The 15,534-nt window shown below is 54.3% G+C and overlaps 1 protein-coding gene across 3 annotated transcripts in view; it reads left to right on the top strand.

The window, feature by feature from the left end:
• Positions 1–15,151, top strand: part of SUSD4 (sushi domain containing 4) — a 119,643-nt gene extending 104,492 nt beyond the window's left edge. The window contains exons 6-10 of one of the 3 annotated variants that reach the window (XM_073800689.1): positions 9,018–9,209; positions 10,056–10,200; positions 12,987–13,369; positions 13,681–13,782; positions 14,329–15,151. In XM_073800689.1, the coding sequence (XP_073656790.1) occupies positions 9,018–9,209; positions 10,056–10,200; positions 12,987–13,369; positions 13,681–13,782; positions 14,329–14,357 (851 nt within the window). In that variant the 3' untranslated portion in view covers positions 14,358–15,151. The remainder of the gene's footprint in view (positions 1–9,017; positions 9,210–10,055; positions 10,201–12,986; positions 13,370–13,680; positions 13,783–14,328) is intronic. The other 2 variants (XM_033851075.2, XM_033851078.2) reach the window with 2 other exon arrangements.
• Positions 15,152–15,534: the final 383 nt, after the last annotated feature.

Raw genomic sequence — 15,534 nt, 5'->3', positions numbered from 1 at the left:
AACTTAAGAATTGCTGGAATACACCGGCAACATTTTCTATTCAGCATGCTCTCATGGGGAAGCGTTTGCTGATTGCAGGGAAAGGCAGGAGACACCTGCTCTAAATGCTCCCTTCCCTGTGGGCTTTCTGTGTTAACTTGGGGGACACACACCTTTTTCATCTTGAGCCCCCGATTTCTCTCCCTTTCAAAAACTTAAGATGCCCCAGTTACCATCAGGCATTCCATCTGTGGGAATCCTATTTGAGAAGATGTTCACAGGCATCCGAACCCTTTGACACCACAGATGTCTTGTGATTTATTTTCACATCGTGGTGAGTGAGGCTGTACCGGGCTTAGCCCCTGGTGCTTGAGTCACTACAAAGAAGGAAGGACACCTCACTGGTACCCAGAAACGCGTGTCAGAGTAAATCACGGTTTTACACCTGCTCCCTCACCTGTGTGCTCCTCTGCGGCTTCACTGTGTCTCCAAAACTAGGCACACTTTGGATTTCTTATGTGAAGCCGTATTTTTTTTTTTTGCACTGAAGTTTCACAGTCGTCATCAGATGCATCGTGTGTTCCTTCAGGAACACCCTAATGTGGTGACTCCAAGACAGAAAGCAGATCAGAGCCCCTCCCTCGGGGCTGCTGGGTAATATTGATCTTAACTTTGATCTGTCAGCACATCTCCAAGCAAGTCAACACCGTGCTCCATCAGGCCTGGAAATAAGCAAAAGCCCAGCCTTGTCATCATTTGCTTCCATGGGTGGACACATTTACTGGCCTTCCGTGTTGTTACAGCAAAACAAAAGTGGAAAATGTTACGTGCTGTACAATGTTTATTGATTTTCCCTGAGCCGAAAGCAAGGTTTTGGACGTAGCCTTGAAACAGCTATGATTTGGGCATGGAGGGTGCCAGACAGCTTCCTGGCATCATCACCCAAACTTAGATCAGCCTGGGGACAGCCGGGGGGGGCAGCGGCAGTTTAATGATTAGAAGCCGGCAGAACTCCTGAAGGCAGAGTTTTGGCTGGTTCCGTACGTGTGCAGAGCAGCGCCCGTGCTCTTGGTTCCTGAGAGGTGCTCGGATATCACGCTGCTGGTATTGAGATGATGCCTTTGGACTTGAGACCCAGACTTGCTGGCTTTCCCACCACCTCCCCGTGCTCTGCCAGGCCAGCTGAGGGCCAGATTCTGGCATGAAGAGCGAGTTTTCTCTCCTTGTCACCGCTGAGCTCAGCTACAGAGCTTCATCGTGGTCTTGGGGCAGCGCTTCTCAGACTGGACCGTGTGTGTGAGTCACCTGGGAATCTTGCTAAAATGAAGTTCCTGATGCAGTAGGACTTGCATGTGGCTTGAGATTATGCATTTCTAACAAGCTGCCGGCTGATCCCAAAGCTGATGGTCCATGGACAGCAGCGAAGGGCCTCGTGGAAGGGAAAGACTCTGACCAGAAACCGTGGCAACTTAATTCTCACGCTCGCTCCACTGGAGATTGTAAGCCCTCCATCCCAGCAGGTGGAGAATGAAGGGAGATTCATCTCCCCAGCTCTCAAGTCTGACCACCTAGGAGAATCACCTGGGGAGCTTCAGAAACCTGGCCACACCCAGGACCCCACCCAAGACCAGGTAGGCAAAGCTCCCCAGGCGATGCTGATGTGCAGGGTTGAAGGACCACTGACTTAAATCACCAAGATGCTCCTCAGATGTTAAGATGTTAACATGGTAGGGAGGGTGGGTGCCTGTCCTGGTAGCAGTGAACTGCAGGAAAGCGAGTGCTTTGCTGATCCACACTGTAGAGCATAGACCCACTCCTGGGAGGAGGGTCCCAAAAAGGTACAGTGGCTCAAGCTAAACCGAAGTTTATTTTCACGTGTGGAATTAGTGAGTGTGGGTCTGCCAGTGCCTCCTCTCCACCCAGTCATTCAGGGGCCAGTGGAGCCTCTGCTGTTTTCAAGGTGCAGCTTCTAAGGTCCTCGTGTGAGGTGGTCTCATTCTAGAAGCTTGGAAGAATTCCGCGCATCGGGCCTGGAGGAGTAGTTATCACGTCTACTCACATTTCATTGACCAGAACTTAGAGGAACAAGGGACACTGGGCAATGCAGACAGCTCTGTGCCCAGAAAGAAGAGGGGAACGGGATCGTGGGAGCAGCCAGCAACCTCCAGCACCAGCCCTGTGGGGTGGATCTGGACACACAGACTCAAGAGCCAGCTCCTTCCTACAAGAGGACCACCCAGGGGGCCGCATGAAGCTTTGGAAGACTAAGAATGGAAACACGCAATCCGAATACCTAGGCTCGTGGCTCAGAAGGATTAAAAAAATAATTAGAGGTGGTAATGTCTTACATTCTTCTGTTCCCCCCAAAATAATTTCTGTGAATGTTCACGAAGCACACAGACTATTTTTAGACCTTGTTTTCCTCTTCTGGACATAATGAAATATATAAATGGGTGAAGGGCTGTGGTAAGTGATGTATAATTCTCAGCTCTAAGCTCCTTCTCTCTGAGCAATGGCCTCGCCTCATACTGCCTTCAGAGAGTGCGAACCTACAGATGGCAAGTCCCCCATGTCTCCATCACCCTGGCTTCGATCCACTCGTCCCTGGTTCCAGCTCTAGTTCCTCCCTCCGGCCTCCTGCTGCTCCTGTCAAAGGCCAGTCTGTCCACTGATGTGCATATAGGATCACAGCTCCTTTCACCTTCATAATGACCTTGCATTCCTTCTCCCACCCAGCATCACCAGCCTTGTCCTCCATGTTGGTCTGCTCCCGTAGAGGACATATAAACAAGGTCCAGGGCTCCTGGGGGGCGGGGGCTGGGCAGGATCCCCCGGGCCTCCAGCTGCCCCATTGGCTGCTTTCCTTTAGCAACCCTCTCTGAGTCTACATGTCCTACCCCGCCCACTCCTCACTCACACTGCCCCTCTTCCACCGGCCACTCACCACTCTTCTGAAATTGCTTGCCTCAAGGTCACCGGTGATTTCCAATCATTCTCAGCTTGCTGGGAACTACTGCCCCCTGCTCGGAACAGTTTCCTGTCTCAGCTTCCTTGGTCCGTCCCAGTCTGCTCGGCCAGTCTCTTTCACTCTTGCAACTGATTTCTCAGCCTCTGGATGGGGACCCCTCCTCTTTTCTCTCTATCCTCTCTCCCTAGGTGAGTTCACCCGGTCTCATGGTTTTCAGTCTTATCTCTAGGCTTATGATGCCTGAGTTCTTTTTCTTTCTTTCTCTATTTTTTTTTTTTTTTTTTTTTTGCTGCACCGCGTGGCTTGCAGGACCTCAGTTCCCCGACCAGGGATTGAACCCGGGCTATGGCAGTGAAAGCCCAGAATCCTGACCGCTAGGCAACCGGGGAGCTCCCTGATGCCTGAGTTCTTTACTGACCCCAGGCGCTTTCTCCTGCTGCCTGATGAATACTTGGATGACTGTCTCACTGGCAGCCCAGACTCTCCCTACCTCTCCCTTCCCACCAAACAAACAAACAAAAACCTGATGTGGTGAATGGCATCACCATCTGCCTGGGTGCTAATGGCAGAAATCTGGGGGTCATCCTTGATTCTTCCCATGGCCCCCAAATTCCATCTCTCAGCAAATCCTATTGTAGAAACAGATAGTTCTAAATAGGTCCCATCGCTCTCCTGCTCACCATGTCACTGCCACTGTCCTGGTCCAAGCCACCATCCTCTCTCACCTGGTTGTGGCAGCAGAGACCTGACAGCCTCCCCACCTCCATCTCTGCTTCCTAGCCTCCACAGAGCAGCTAGAGCTTCCTTGTGAAAACAGGTCTATACCGGCTCTTTACAGCGTCCCTGACACCGTGGGTAAAATCTCAGCTTCCGGCCACGGGGCCCACGGAGCTGCCTACACACTGCCCTGGCTGCCTCTGCACCCTCCCGTGTGCAGCCCCGCCCCTGTCTGGTCACACACGGCCACCACCCCCTCCTCCCTTCATGCCTCCAGCTTGCCCTCACGTGCGTCATCCCCTCTGCCCGGGATGTTCCTCCCCACATGTCCCTCGACCACCTGTCCTAGATCAGGGCCCTTGCCCTTGCTGCTCTGGCGTCTGGGGTATCCTCGGTTTCTCCGGCTTGGGGTGCACACAGCCACTGTCCTCTGACCCGTCTCCATCACAGGGGGAGTGATGTGGTCTGGCCTTTTTAAAGCTTTTGCATCCCTGGTTCTCTAATCCCCTGCCAGGACCAGCTTACATTTTGGATCTTCTTGTGCCTAAAAGAACATCTGGCTCCCTTTGGTCCCAGTCACCTTCCAGGCCTCTCGGAAGGTGGGGGCAGGTCGCCCAGGCCACCTCCTGTGTGTGAGAGTTGATGGTGTTTTTCAACAGAGAGAGAGGAAAGGCCTCACCCAGACACATCAATATTCATTTGTTTACTTATCATCTGTCTTTAGTAAGCCCCAGGAGGGTGGGATCAATGCATTATCTAGTTTCAGTGGTTGTCCAAAAACTGTGTGTTAAGTACATGAATTAAGAAATGAGCAGGGCTTCCTTGGTGGCGCAGTGGTTGGGAATCCGCCTGCCAATGCAGGGGACACGGGTTCGAGCCCTGGTCCGGGAAGATCCCACATGTTGTGGGGCAACTAAGCCCGTGCGCCACAACTACTGAACCTGCGCTCTAGAGTCCGCAAGCCACAGCTACTGAAGCCCACGCGCCTAGAGCCCGTGCTCCACAACAAGAGAAGCCACTGCAATGAGAAGCCCGTGCACCACAATGAAGAGTAGCCCCCACTCGCCACAACTAGAGAAAGCCCATGTGCAGCAACGAAGACCCAACACAGCCATAAATAAGTACATAATTTTAAAAAAAAGAGAGTTATTAAAAAATAAAATAAGCTTCCCAAATTTATAATTAACACTTTGATTGGCCGTTCCTTCCAAGTTTAAAGAACACTCCCGACCCTCTACCCCTACCAGGATGCACGGGTGAGGGGGGGGTTTCCTTGCAGCAAAGCTAATGGCCGGCCAGGTGCAATCACTAGAAACACTGCACAGTGTGAAGATAAATGTTTCCACTTAGGGGACAAATGCATCTCTATTAGCAACCGATTATGACAGTCTCAGAATCAAAGCCTCTACCGTGGGTGGTTTTTATCTGGCCTCTGAGAAAACCTGCCAGTGAGATGCTTCCAGATTCCCTCCAGGAACGTCTGGGGCCGGCCTGGTGCAATCCACGTATCCTGATTGTACAGCACGGGCACTCAGCAAGTTCAGGCACCAGTAATACTAAGCGCTGTTATTTATTAAGTGCCTACTGCGTTTCAGGCTTTCTAATCCTCGCGACAACCCGAGGAGTTAGGAATTGTTGCCCTGACTACACGGACGGGGAAGCTAAACCCCCCAGAAGTTAAACAAGCTGCCTAACACCCTGCCCCCAACTCAGCGGTATAGAGCTGGGATTTGAACATGAATTGGGGGCCCTCCATGCCCGTGCCAGGCTTCACACGCTGTACCACCCCCCTCCCTTGTCACATGCAGGGTCCGGTCAGCCCAGGCCTTCCTTAGCACATCAGGGACCACCTGCCTCAGTTAAGGCAATGATTTGAACAGTCCTTTATCCTCCAAGTGAGGAAAAATGCTGCTGAAAACTGTCAGGTGGAAAAAATTGCACAACATGAGAGCTGTGAGTTGTTTTATGTGGGGCCAGATGAAGACTATAGCCTGGGAGACAGGCTCTCAGATGGCTCTGAGGAACTGCTCCGAAGAGGTGGGAGGAGGATGGCACACATGTGATTTTGGTGACGGGGGATACATACAGTCAAGCTCACATCTTGGCAGAAGGCTGCAGCTAGTCACAAGGAGACGTCTCCATGAATGGTTTTAGTGCTTTTCTAGATGTGAGAAGGTGCAAGAAATTGGGCTCATAAAATCTCCTGAAAATATCTAACTGTCTGAAGGCCTGTTCTGCCAGTTTTTCTCAGAGCACAGAGCGCCTCATTCCTGATCTCCACCCTGAACTCCTTTCACGGGGTGTTGAAGGTCAGCGACTCCAGTGGCTTAGTGACTTCATTCTTGTAGAACCAGGTGGAGAATGCCGATTTTTAGTCGCCGTAACAAACTTGCATGTATATATTTACAGGGCTTCTTCCGACCTCTCATGACGTTCTCTGGGCCTTGAAAATGCTCTGGCGATTTTCTCACCCTGTGGGGACTCCCGGGCATTTGTCTGGAGGGCAGCTAGGAGGAGGGTCCTGCCGCTCTTGACCGTGGAAAGGACCTACTCTCCCAGCAAAGGTCCAGCCTCCCGTGAGCCGCTGCAGTGCTGGGGGGCAATATGGGAGGTGCAGAGGAGGGGTGGACCCCCTGTGGCCACATGAGCCCAGAAGCCCTGGAGGCCTCCAGAGTGGCAGATATTCCTCTCAGGCTGGCCGCACAGCGGACATCGAACCTCCCCTTCACTCTGGAAGGCAGGGCCTCCTTCAGCCCAGGAAGGTGGCTGTGAGAGCCCAGTGGCCTCCCTCACTGGGCAGGGAGCCGGACACTTCCTTCCCTGTGCTCTGCACAGAGGGGCCTTTGGGGAAGGAGGGGCCCTTGCTGCAAACCCCTGCTGGCATCCCAGGACCAGCTCAATGCTGCTGGTACCTTTTCTCTCTCCCTCCTTCTCGTCCTTCCCTTCCCTTTCCTCTCCTGCTGTCTTGATCACCTACTGGGGATGCTCATGGAACATCCTGGAGGGAGTGGATTTGGCAGGAGCCCCCGTTTGTGGAACTAGAAATGCACTGGGTGATGGGACTCCGTGGCCCTGGGCAACTCTGTGGAGGGCATGCATCTGCTGGGACGGGAGATGCCCTGGGCTGGCGGAAAGCCAGAGCTCCGGTCCCGACTCTACCAGTGTCTACCTGTGGGACCCGAGGCGCAGTCACCTGCCAGCCGCCATTCATGGAGAACGCTCTGGGCCTGTGGCCCTCAGACCCAGTCCTGGCCCTTCCCCTGCACCACCACCCCCCTGTCCGCTGGCTCCTCGCCAGCTTTGTCCAGAGGGAGTGAGGGCAGGTGCCTCGCTGCCCCGGGGCATCTCCAGCAGTGCCTGAGTTTCCGCGGCCTCCATCTCCTACAGGATCACCTCCGTGGCTCCAACTTACACGGGGGCCCGGCCACTAGCACACCTCCGTCCCACCCGCCCAGGGGCAGTAGTGGCTTCCCTGCTGCTGCTCATCTCAGGGGCCTCATCATCCACGTAGGTTTTTCCATCACCTGCGGAAGCAATTGCCTCGTTACGACCCCTCTCTGTAGATGCCCGGTTCCTGGTTCCTGCCCTTATCCCTGACCGCCCACTTACATCACGTCAGCTCGGAACTGAGGCCTGGCCAGCCTTCCCCAGAATAACCCTCAGATGCTCCCATTTTACAGATGAGGCCACTGAAGCTCGGAGATGAGAAGCCACTTGTTCAGGGTCATCCGGCTGGTGAGGAGCTGAGCCAGAACTCAGCCCGAGCTCCTACCCACTCCTCCAGCTGCTCCTGGAGACCGTGACCTCTCTTAATTTTAATTTTTTTTTTTTTGCGGTACGCGGGCCTCTCACTGCTGTGGCTTCTCCCGTTGCGGAGCACAGGCTCCGGACGCGCAGGCTCAGCGGCCATGGCTCACGGGCCCAGCCGCTCCGCGGCATGTGGGATCTTCCCGGACCGGGGCACGAACCCACGTCCCCTGCATCGGCAGGCGGACTCCCAACCACTGCGCCACCAGGGAAGCCCGACCTTGACCTCTCTGAGTTTCTGTTTCCCTGACTCTGAAAAGAGCCATTAAGATCTGCCTCGTGGCATCGTTTGCAGGATGAGAGAGAGTGTCTGCAAAGAGCCTCTTGGCCCCAAGCCGTGGGACACCCCCACTGGGTGGGCCCACCTTGCTGACCAGCCCCAGTGCCCGGCTTGCTGCCAGATAAGAGCTCCCGACACACATTCCCACGGCCCGTGTGGGGCGGGCAGCTCCCTGCAGATGCGACTGCGTGGGGAGAGCTCTGAGGCCTGCCTGTGAGTCTCCACTGCCCAGGACTTGGGTACCCCTGGGAAGAGGCTCAAAAGTTAACTCTCTCCCTTTTTTGGTCAAAGCTCGTAGCGGTTTCCGTAGGTGTGGGTTTGAAGCTGGCCTCGGTAGTCGGGGCTTTGATTGTTTCTTGAGGAGTGTTTAAGGGCGGTTCTGAGGCATCGTCCAGGAAAGAGGGCTCTTTGTGGGAATCAGGGAACAAGCACTAAACTCCACGAAAACCATCTTTCTGGACCCAAAGATAGAACCGTTCTTACCTGACAACCCAGAGTTTGGGTTCAAGAGAGGCAACTGAAAACAACTTTTTCTTCCCCTAAAATCATAGAATATGAGGGTTAGAAAAACCATAAAACACGATCAAGGGTAGAATAAGCTTCCATTTTACAGAGGAGAAAATCAAGGCTTACATTTGGTTAAGTGACCTCTGTAAGGTCACGTAGCATATTGGTGGCAAACCAGGCCCAGGCCCCGAGGCTCCTCCGTGCTGGCCAGGGGGCCTATGACTGGGAGGCTGTGGCCTGGGCCTGCACGGAGCCAGCATTGGCCAAACCCCAGGAGGGCATCTGAGGATCAGGTTAGGCACACCCAGGGATTTGGATGGTCCCAAATTTCTCCCATAGCCAGAGGAACAGGCTCAGGATAGCTGTTCCTTTCAGCGAAGATTTTGTCCATAAATATCTCAGTTGTATTTACTAGGTTGTCTGGCACATAATAGCATGCATTATTAATAGAACAGCTTAACACTGTCTAGTAAGTAGGCATACTCTTTGCGGTGTAAAACAAACCTCTCTTTTACGGTGTACTTTATAATGCCACGTGACAGCGGCAATGCTCAGAATCTTACTGCAGGCTTCCGTCTGACCTCACGTGAAGGGACAGACGAAGGGACTGTCTCGGGGACAGCTAATCATCACTAGTCCGATGGTTCACGTATCAGTGCATCTCTGAGGGATGTGTTCTCCGAGCTCAGTCTCTGTTTTGAGGGTCCAGACGGGATAAGCATGTGGTTCTGAAACTCTTATTCTCCCCCACTGCCCAAGTCTGTCCGCTACCTCCCATGGTGAGTCACGGAGATTTCATCTGCCACCCGCGGCCATGTGAGCGCTACAACCACGGAACCGTGGTGGAGTTCTACTGCGATCCCGGCTACAGCCTCACCAGCGATTACAAGTACATCACCTGCCAGTACGGGGAGTGGTTTCCTTCCTATCAAGTCTACTGCATCAAGTCAGGTGAGCACGTCGAGGGCGTCCCTGGATGGTCCAGGTTCCAACTACTCGCGGTGGCGGGTGGCTGTGTCCTGAGCCCTGTCCCTCCTCCCACACACCCTCCCCTGTCACACGCGGTGTTAGGGACTGGATATAGAAACTCATCTTTGTGGATACATGCGGCTGATACTTCCAAACCCTGTTCAGAGGGTCAGGAGTATTAACCCGCCCATGCCCATGTTACAATGCTGACCCTCTGAACGGGTCCCTAGACCCCTAGCAACCATGGAAGGACCTGGCCTCTGTGCACTCTGTCTTCTCCCAGCCTTGCCCCCTTCCACTGACAAGGACACAGGCCCATGGGTGTGACCCAAGCGGAGCATGACTCAGCCTTTCTCTTCCACTCCAAGATGCATATCAGAACACAGATGATACGATGGTGGGTAAAGCCTGCTCTCACTTCTAAAAACGTAAGCCACGTGCAAGTGTCAGTGCTTCCTACTTAATAACACATTACTAGCAAACCGTCCTCACCCCTGGTCTCAGAGCACCCGGGTACTTACCACCCGTGCACATCCGCCCAGCATCTCCTGCCCACCCCAGTCCAGCCCGCTTGCCCCGGCTTTTTCCAGGTGTGGCCACGGCCACCTGCCCCAAGCAGGGGTGATGGCTGCCCTGGAGGCAGCAAAGGGGGGCGGGGAAAGCATTTGTTAACACAGCGCATCTGGGGGCCCACGAATGGTAACGTGAACCGGTGCGGGTGGAGTGCGGAGAAGTAGAGAAGGCAAATCCCTCAGACGAGCACACAGGAACCCCAGCGCCCGTCATGGCCTGGGAGCGTCACAGCTGCTTTGTCCTCTCTCACGGCAGAGCAAACGTGGCCCAGCACCCACGAGACCCTCCTGACCACGTGGAAGATCGTGGCGTTCACGGCGACCAGCGTGCTGCTACTGCTGTTGCTTGTCATCCTGGCCAGGATGTTCCAGACCAAGTTCAAGGCCCACTTTCCCCCCAGGTCAGTGCAGCCCATGGCCGCCTTGGGTCAGGCTCAGTGCAGCCACCTTAGGCAGCAAGGAGAAAGGATGGTCAGCCTTGATGAGTGCAGAGTTGAGTTTCTAAGGTGGAATAGGGGAGAAAGCAAAAACATTCGCCTGGGAGGTTTTGGGGTGTCTGGGGTCAGAACACCAAGCTGGAGACAGACTCATTTCCCTCTTTCTGCCCCGCCACCCGTAAGCCCCTATCTCCCTCCTTCCCGGGATAAACATTCTTGAGGCAGGCATTGTAGGGGGTGCAGAGAAGGGGAGCACAGTCAGGGCTGCACACCCTGCACCTCCCACCCCCAGGGGTCCCCCCATTGCCCACTATGTGCCTGCAGCTCTAGAGTTACGTACCTTGGAGCTTCCAGGCCACAGGGAGGGTAAGAAATACACAGAAGTAATTAGGGACAAGGTCCAAAGTGCGTGACCCAACAGAGGTTCAAAACCGGTGTGCAAAACCGTGGCAAGTCTCAGGAAGGAGAAGAGGCTCTGGATGGGAAGCCAGGACAGGGCTGGTGGGCTGCTGCCTCCAAGTAGGGTCTGAGCTTTTGGAGTGGGACCTGTGGGAGGGCGGGGGCGGGGCGGGGGGCAGTCTCCATCCTCCTGGGCTGCACAGGGGAGCTTGGGTCAGTGTCTTCATCCTCCCTGTCGTCATCACCAGAGAGGAGCTTGTCAAAGTCCCTCAGAGGCGGTCTGGTCCTCTCAGTGCCCAGGGCAGCCTGTGGCCCTGCCCCTCCGACGCTGGCCCCTTGCCCAGAACCGAGCACACCAGCGCCTTCGGAACCAAGAGCCACCCAGCACTGCTGCTGGCAGGTCACTGTTCCTGGAAGGAGAAGTCATTTAGAAAGCACAGGGATGGGCTTCCCTGGTGGCACAGTGGCTGGGAATCCGCCTGCCGATTCAGGGAATGCGGGTTCGAACCCCGGTCCGGGAGGATCCCGCATGCTGCGGAGTGACTAAACCCATGCGCCCTAGAGCCCGTGCTCAGCAACGGGAGGGGCCACCGCAATGAAGAGCCGGCGCGCCACAACGGAGAGTAGCCCCGGCTCGCCGCAACTAGAGAAAGCCCGCACGCAGCAGCGGAGACCCGACGCAGCCAAAAATAAATAAATAAATAAATTTATTTTTAAAAAAAGAAAGAAAGCACAGGGATAAGTTTGTGAACGTGAAAAGGAAGTCAGGGCACCGAACATCATAGGATGCTAGCAGCCAGGGCTCCCAAGGGAATCAGGTACGTCCTTGGATTCCTGTGCCCATGTCAGAGTCTTCTCATTTGGGGACCTCATGCTTCAGAAAAGAGCATTTGTTTCTGACACAGGGACAAACTGGCCCCCGGGGTCGTGTGTACCACGCCTCTGGCAAAGAGCGTGTTGCTTAGTGGAGGAGGCGTCTGCCGGGGACTCACCGCTTCCCACTCCGCCCTCCAGGAAACTCACTCGTGCCTCTCGCACTCCCAGCCAGGCGCGGGGCTGGGAAGCAGGCGGGGCTGCTGAAGAAAGCACCACGCACCTTTTCCCCTCAACCTCCCGCCCCCAGGACAGCCTCATCCCACGTAGCAATGCCCCCACCTGGCGGCAGGAGCCCCCCAACCTGCAAGCACCCCACTCTCCCAGCCGGGAAAGTGTGCTAGGTCGGGGGTGGGTGTGCGCCTGCATCCACGCCAGGCCCAGAGTGTGCGGACACCATCCTGGGGCCACAGCCAAGCTCCAGCTGAGGTGACAGAATCTTCTTTCCTCTCCAACCTGCCATCCGCTGTCTCTATCTTCCCCGTTATTATTTACGGGTCAAGGGACCATGTCCTGTCATTGAGCAATTAGACTATCGAAAGAAGACCTAAGGGTTATAAGGAGAAAGCTGAACCACATGTTGTGATTTATAGTACACTGGAGCACTTGAACGTGGCCTGTGGAGCTATTTTTCTACATAGGCTTGGGAACAAAGTTTCCAGGATAGAGACTAAATATTAAGATGTTTTAAAAATGGTCCCTAGGGAATTCCCTGGCGGCCCAGTGGTTAGGACCTGGAGCTCCCACTGCCAGGTTCGATCCCTGGTTGGGGAACTAAGATCCTGCAAGCCGCGTGTGTAAGGGAACCCCCCGTCAGCGTAAGGGAACCCTCGCTCTGGGCAGCACAGGCGGAGCTTAGGTTCAGGTGGCTGCTGGGTCGGGGGGCGGCTGTGAGCCCACAGACCCGGAACAGGTAGTGAGATGGTGTTCAGAGTTCCTTTTTTTTTCTGTTGTTGTTGTTTTTCTGTCTTGACTAAAAGTGAGTGATTTTTATACCGTAGCAGAAAACAAACACGAAGCATGTGAAGCACAGGGGTAAATGAAAGGGGCGTCAGGGTCCACGGTGTCCCAAGCTTTTAATGGTACTGTTCCGTTTCCAACAGGCTTCCTCAAGGACACTGCAGGGGCACATTGGGGTGCTCGGTTGGAATGGGCCACAGAGTCCCCTGTTCTCAGGTTTATGAGGCCAAGGCCAGAGGTCCAATGGGGGGAAGAAGGAAGGATGAGGAGATACTGGAGCCCAGAGGCGGCAAGAGGCCAGGAGGGAAGCAGGAGGAGAAAACCTCTCCTGTCCAGAGTGTGGCCCTGGTGGACGCAGCGTCTGCCGGAGGGGACCGGGCAGGGAGGCTGGGTCTCCTGCACCACCTCCTCCCAGGGCTCCGCAGCCCCCAGGACCCCAGCTGCAGTGGGGGGCACTGTGGCCTCGTTCCCGGGGTGACCTGTCACCTGACAGATTAGCACCACTTTCCTCTCCACAGGGGGCCTCCCAGGAGTTCCAGCAGCGACCCCGACTTCGTGGTGGTAGACGGCGTGCCCGTCATGCTCCCGTCCTATGACGAGGCTGTGAGTGGCGGCTTGAGTGCCTTAGCCCCAGGGTACCTGTCCTCCGTGGGCCAGGGCTGCCCCTTACCCGTGGACGACCAGAGCCCCCCAGCATACCCCGGCTCAGGGGACACGGACACGGGCCCGGGGGAGTCAGGAACCCGTGACAGCGTCTCAGGCTCTTCGGAGCTGCTCCAGAGTTTGTATTCACCTCCCACGTGCCAAGGGGGCACCCGCCCCGCTTCCGACAACCCTGACACAGCTCCCAGCACGGCGGGGGAGGTGGCATCCACCAGCCCAGGCATTGACATTGCAGATGGTAAGCATTTGCCCCGAGGCCCGGGCCACCCTTGCACAGCCCCACCCTGCTCCCAGCTCAGGGCCAAATCAGTGCTACCGGCTCACTCGGCTTAAATTGCATCTTGATCTCTCTGCATGTAGAGGCCGTGGGCAAGGCTGGTTATGGGAAGAAATGATCATCACCTCACAAGTGATGAGCCCATTAACTGAAATTTCTGGAGGCATAAAAGAGCACCAAGCCATCCAAAGTAGAAAGGCCACAGTGGGCGGAACTTGGTTTTCACAGCATCCGTACGATCCAGGATGTTTTCTTCTTTCTCCCTTAATTAGGCAGGACTTCTGAAAGTGGTGCTTGGGATCCAGGTAACACACACGTGCTAAAAGGGAAGACCCAGATGCGGACACGAGGGCCCGGCCCTGGAGAAGCTCTGGGTACATACAGGTTATGTGTATCAGGGGTGAAGTAAAAGGTGTGTATGTGCCTACTGCAAGGAAAGGCAGGTTGCAGCTCATGGCAAGATAGTAAAACTGCATCAGACTAATTAGGGCTGTGTTTCCCGGGGCAAGGGGACACCAGCACCACTTTACCAATGAGAGCACTCATTCCAGCTTATATTGACAGTAAGTAGCAGTAAGCACATGGAAACGGGGGTCTCCTGGTTCCTCATAGAGTTCCTTTTCTCCAGTACCACCCTGCCTCTCTGTACTTGAACTTGTAACCTTTCGGTTGGTATGACCATTAGGGTGCATGGTTGAAGCCTAACCGTTTATTTTTTATGAGCTGAGTATGAGATTTTCCAGCAAATCATGTTGTACAGAGGAGTTGGTTTATTTGCTTGTTAACTGATACGTGGAACTTAGCATTTTCTTCTTCTCGCTGATGTGTAGGAACTGTAGACATTTTGCTAAAGCTCACGATTCCAGATCTTTGCGGTGTTTTCCGGTGTATTAGTATAATAACCATCTCTTCTTTTACAGAGATCCCTCTAATGGAAGAAGATCCATAACTGGAAAAAGTCCCGATGATTCTGCTGCCCCTTTGGGGATGGGCACCTTGTACTTTGGAGTGAGGCCTCTGGAGGACAGAGCTTGGGGGGGATGGAGGAAGTTTTTTAATTTATCAACATGGGGACAGTGACACATCGTACATCTCGGACTCAACAGTGGCAGTGGCAGTGCTTTTAAATGAAACTTGAGGATTTGCCAAGACCGGTGAGGAACAAAAAGGATGGGGGGAGACCCTGTGTGGTCCTGGATGAAGGTGTTAAGTGCATCTTGTGCTGCGGAACATGGGACAGACGGTTCCAAGCGTATCCCACCAAATCCCACATCCCGCTGACTTACGAGTACTACCCGCCTCCTCTGAAAGCATGCCACATTATGTAAATCGCTTCTAAAATCTGCTTCCAACTGTCTCTGGACGCCAAATGAGGATGGAACAGCCTCTGCAGGAAGTCTGTGTTGAGCTGCTGGAAGAGTAGCAGAGCGCCCCTGCAGGCTCCCCAAGGAAGATTCTGGGGTGTCCTTTGGACAGTCTTCCTTGGGCTGGACAACTCTGCTCAAGGCAAGACTAAAGCGGGATGTGGCGGTTCCACTGAGAAAGGAAAAGAAAGACTCAGACAGACTCGGCTTTCTGGAACTTTCTTCAGAAAGTAGAGCTCCTGTCCTCCGTGCTGTCCTTTGGTGAAATATCAGTATTTGTATTCATGGTCTAGCGCACGGATCCATGGCATTGGCTAAATCTTGTGACTTTACACATGGTCAGAGTGTGTTCAAATAGCATCTCATGGTGGAGAAGTAACCAAGGTAATGTTTTGGCTTTTTTTTTTTTTTTTTTTTTTTTTTTGCGTACGCGGGCCTCTCACCGTTGTGGCCTCTCCCGTTGCGGAGCACAGGCTCTGGACGCGCAGGCTCAGCGGCCATGGCTCACGGGCTCAGCCGCTCCGCGGCATGTGGGATCTTCGCGGACCGGGGCACGAACCCGTGTCCCCTGCATCGGCGGGCGGACTCTCAACCACTGCGCCACCAGGGAAGCCCTGTTTCGGCATTTTTAAAAGATCCCACTTGACAATTTATCTGAGTCGTGAGCCCATCTCCAGTTAACTATTAGGGTTGTTGCCCCCCCTGCCAAACTCAGACAGATTTAATTTTCCAAAACAGAAATCGTATCTGAAAACATATTCC

This window comes from Tursiops truncatus, chromosome 1 (assembly GCF_011762595.2).
Source record: "Tursiops truncatus isolate mTurTru1 chromosome 1, mTurTru1.mat.Y, whole genome shotgun sequence".
Taxonomy (NCBI): Eukaryota; Metazoa; Chordata; class Mammalia; order Artiodactyla; family Delphinidae; genus Tursiops; species Tursiops truncatus.
The sequence above is the reverse complement of the archived record's forward strand: the minus strand, read 5'-3'. Positions and strand labels throughout refer to the sequence as shown.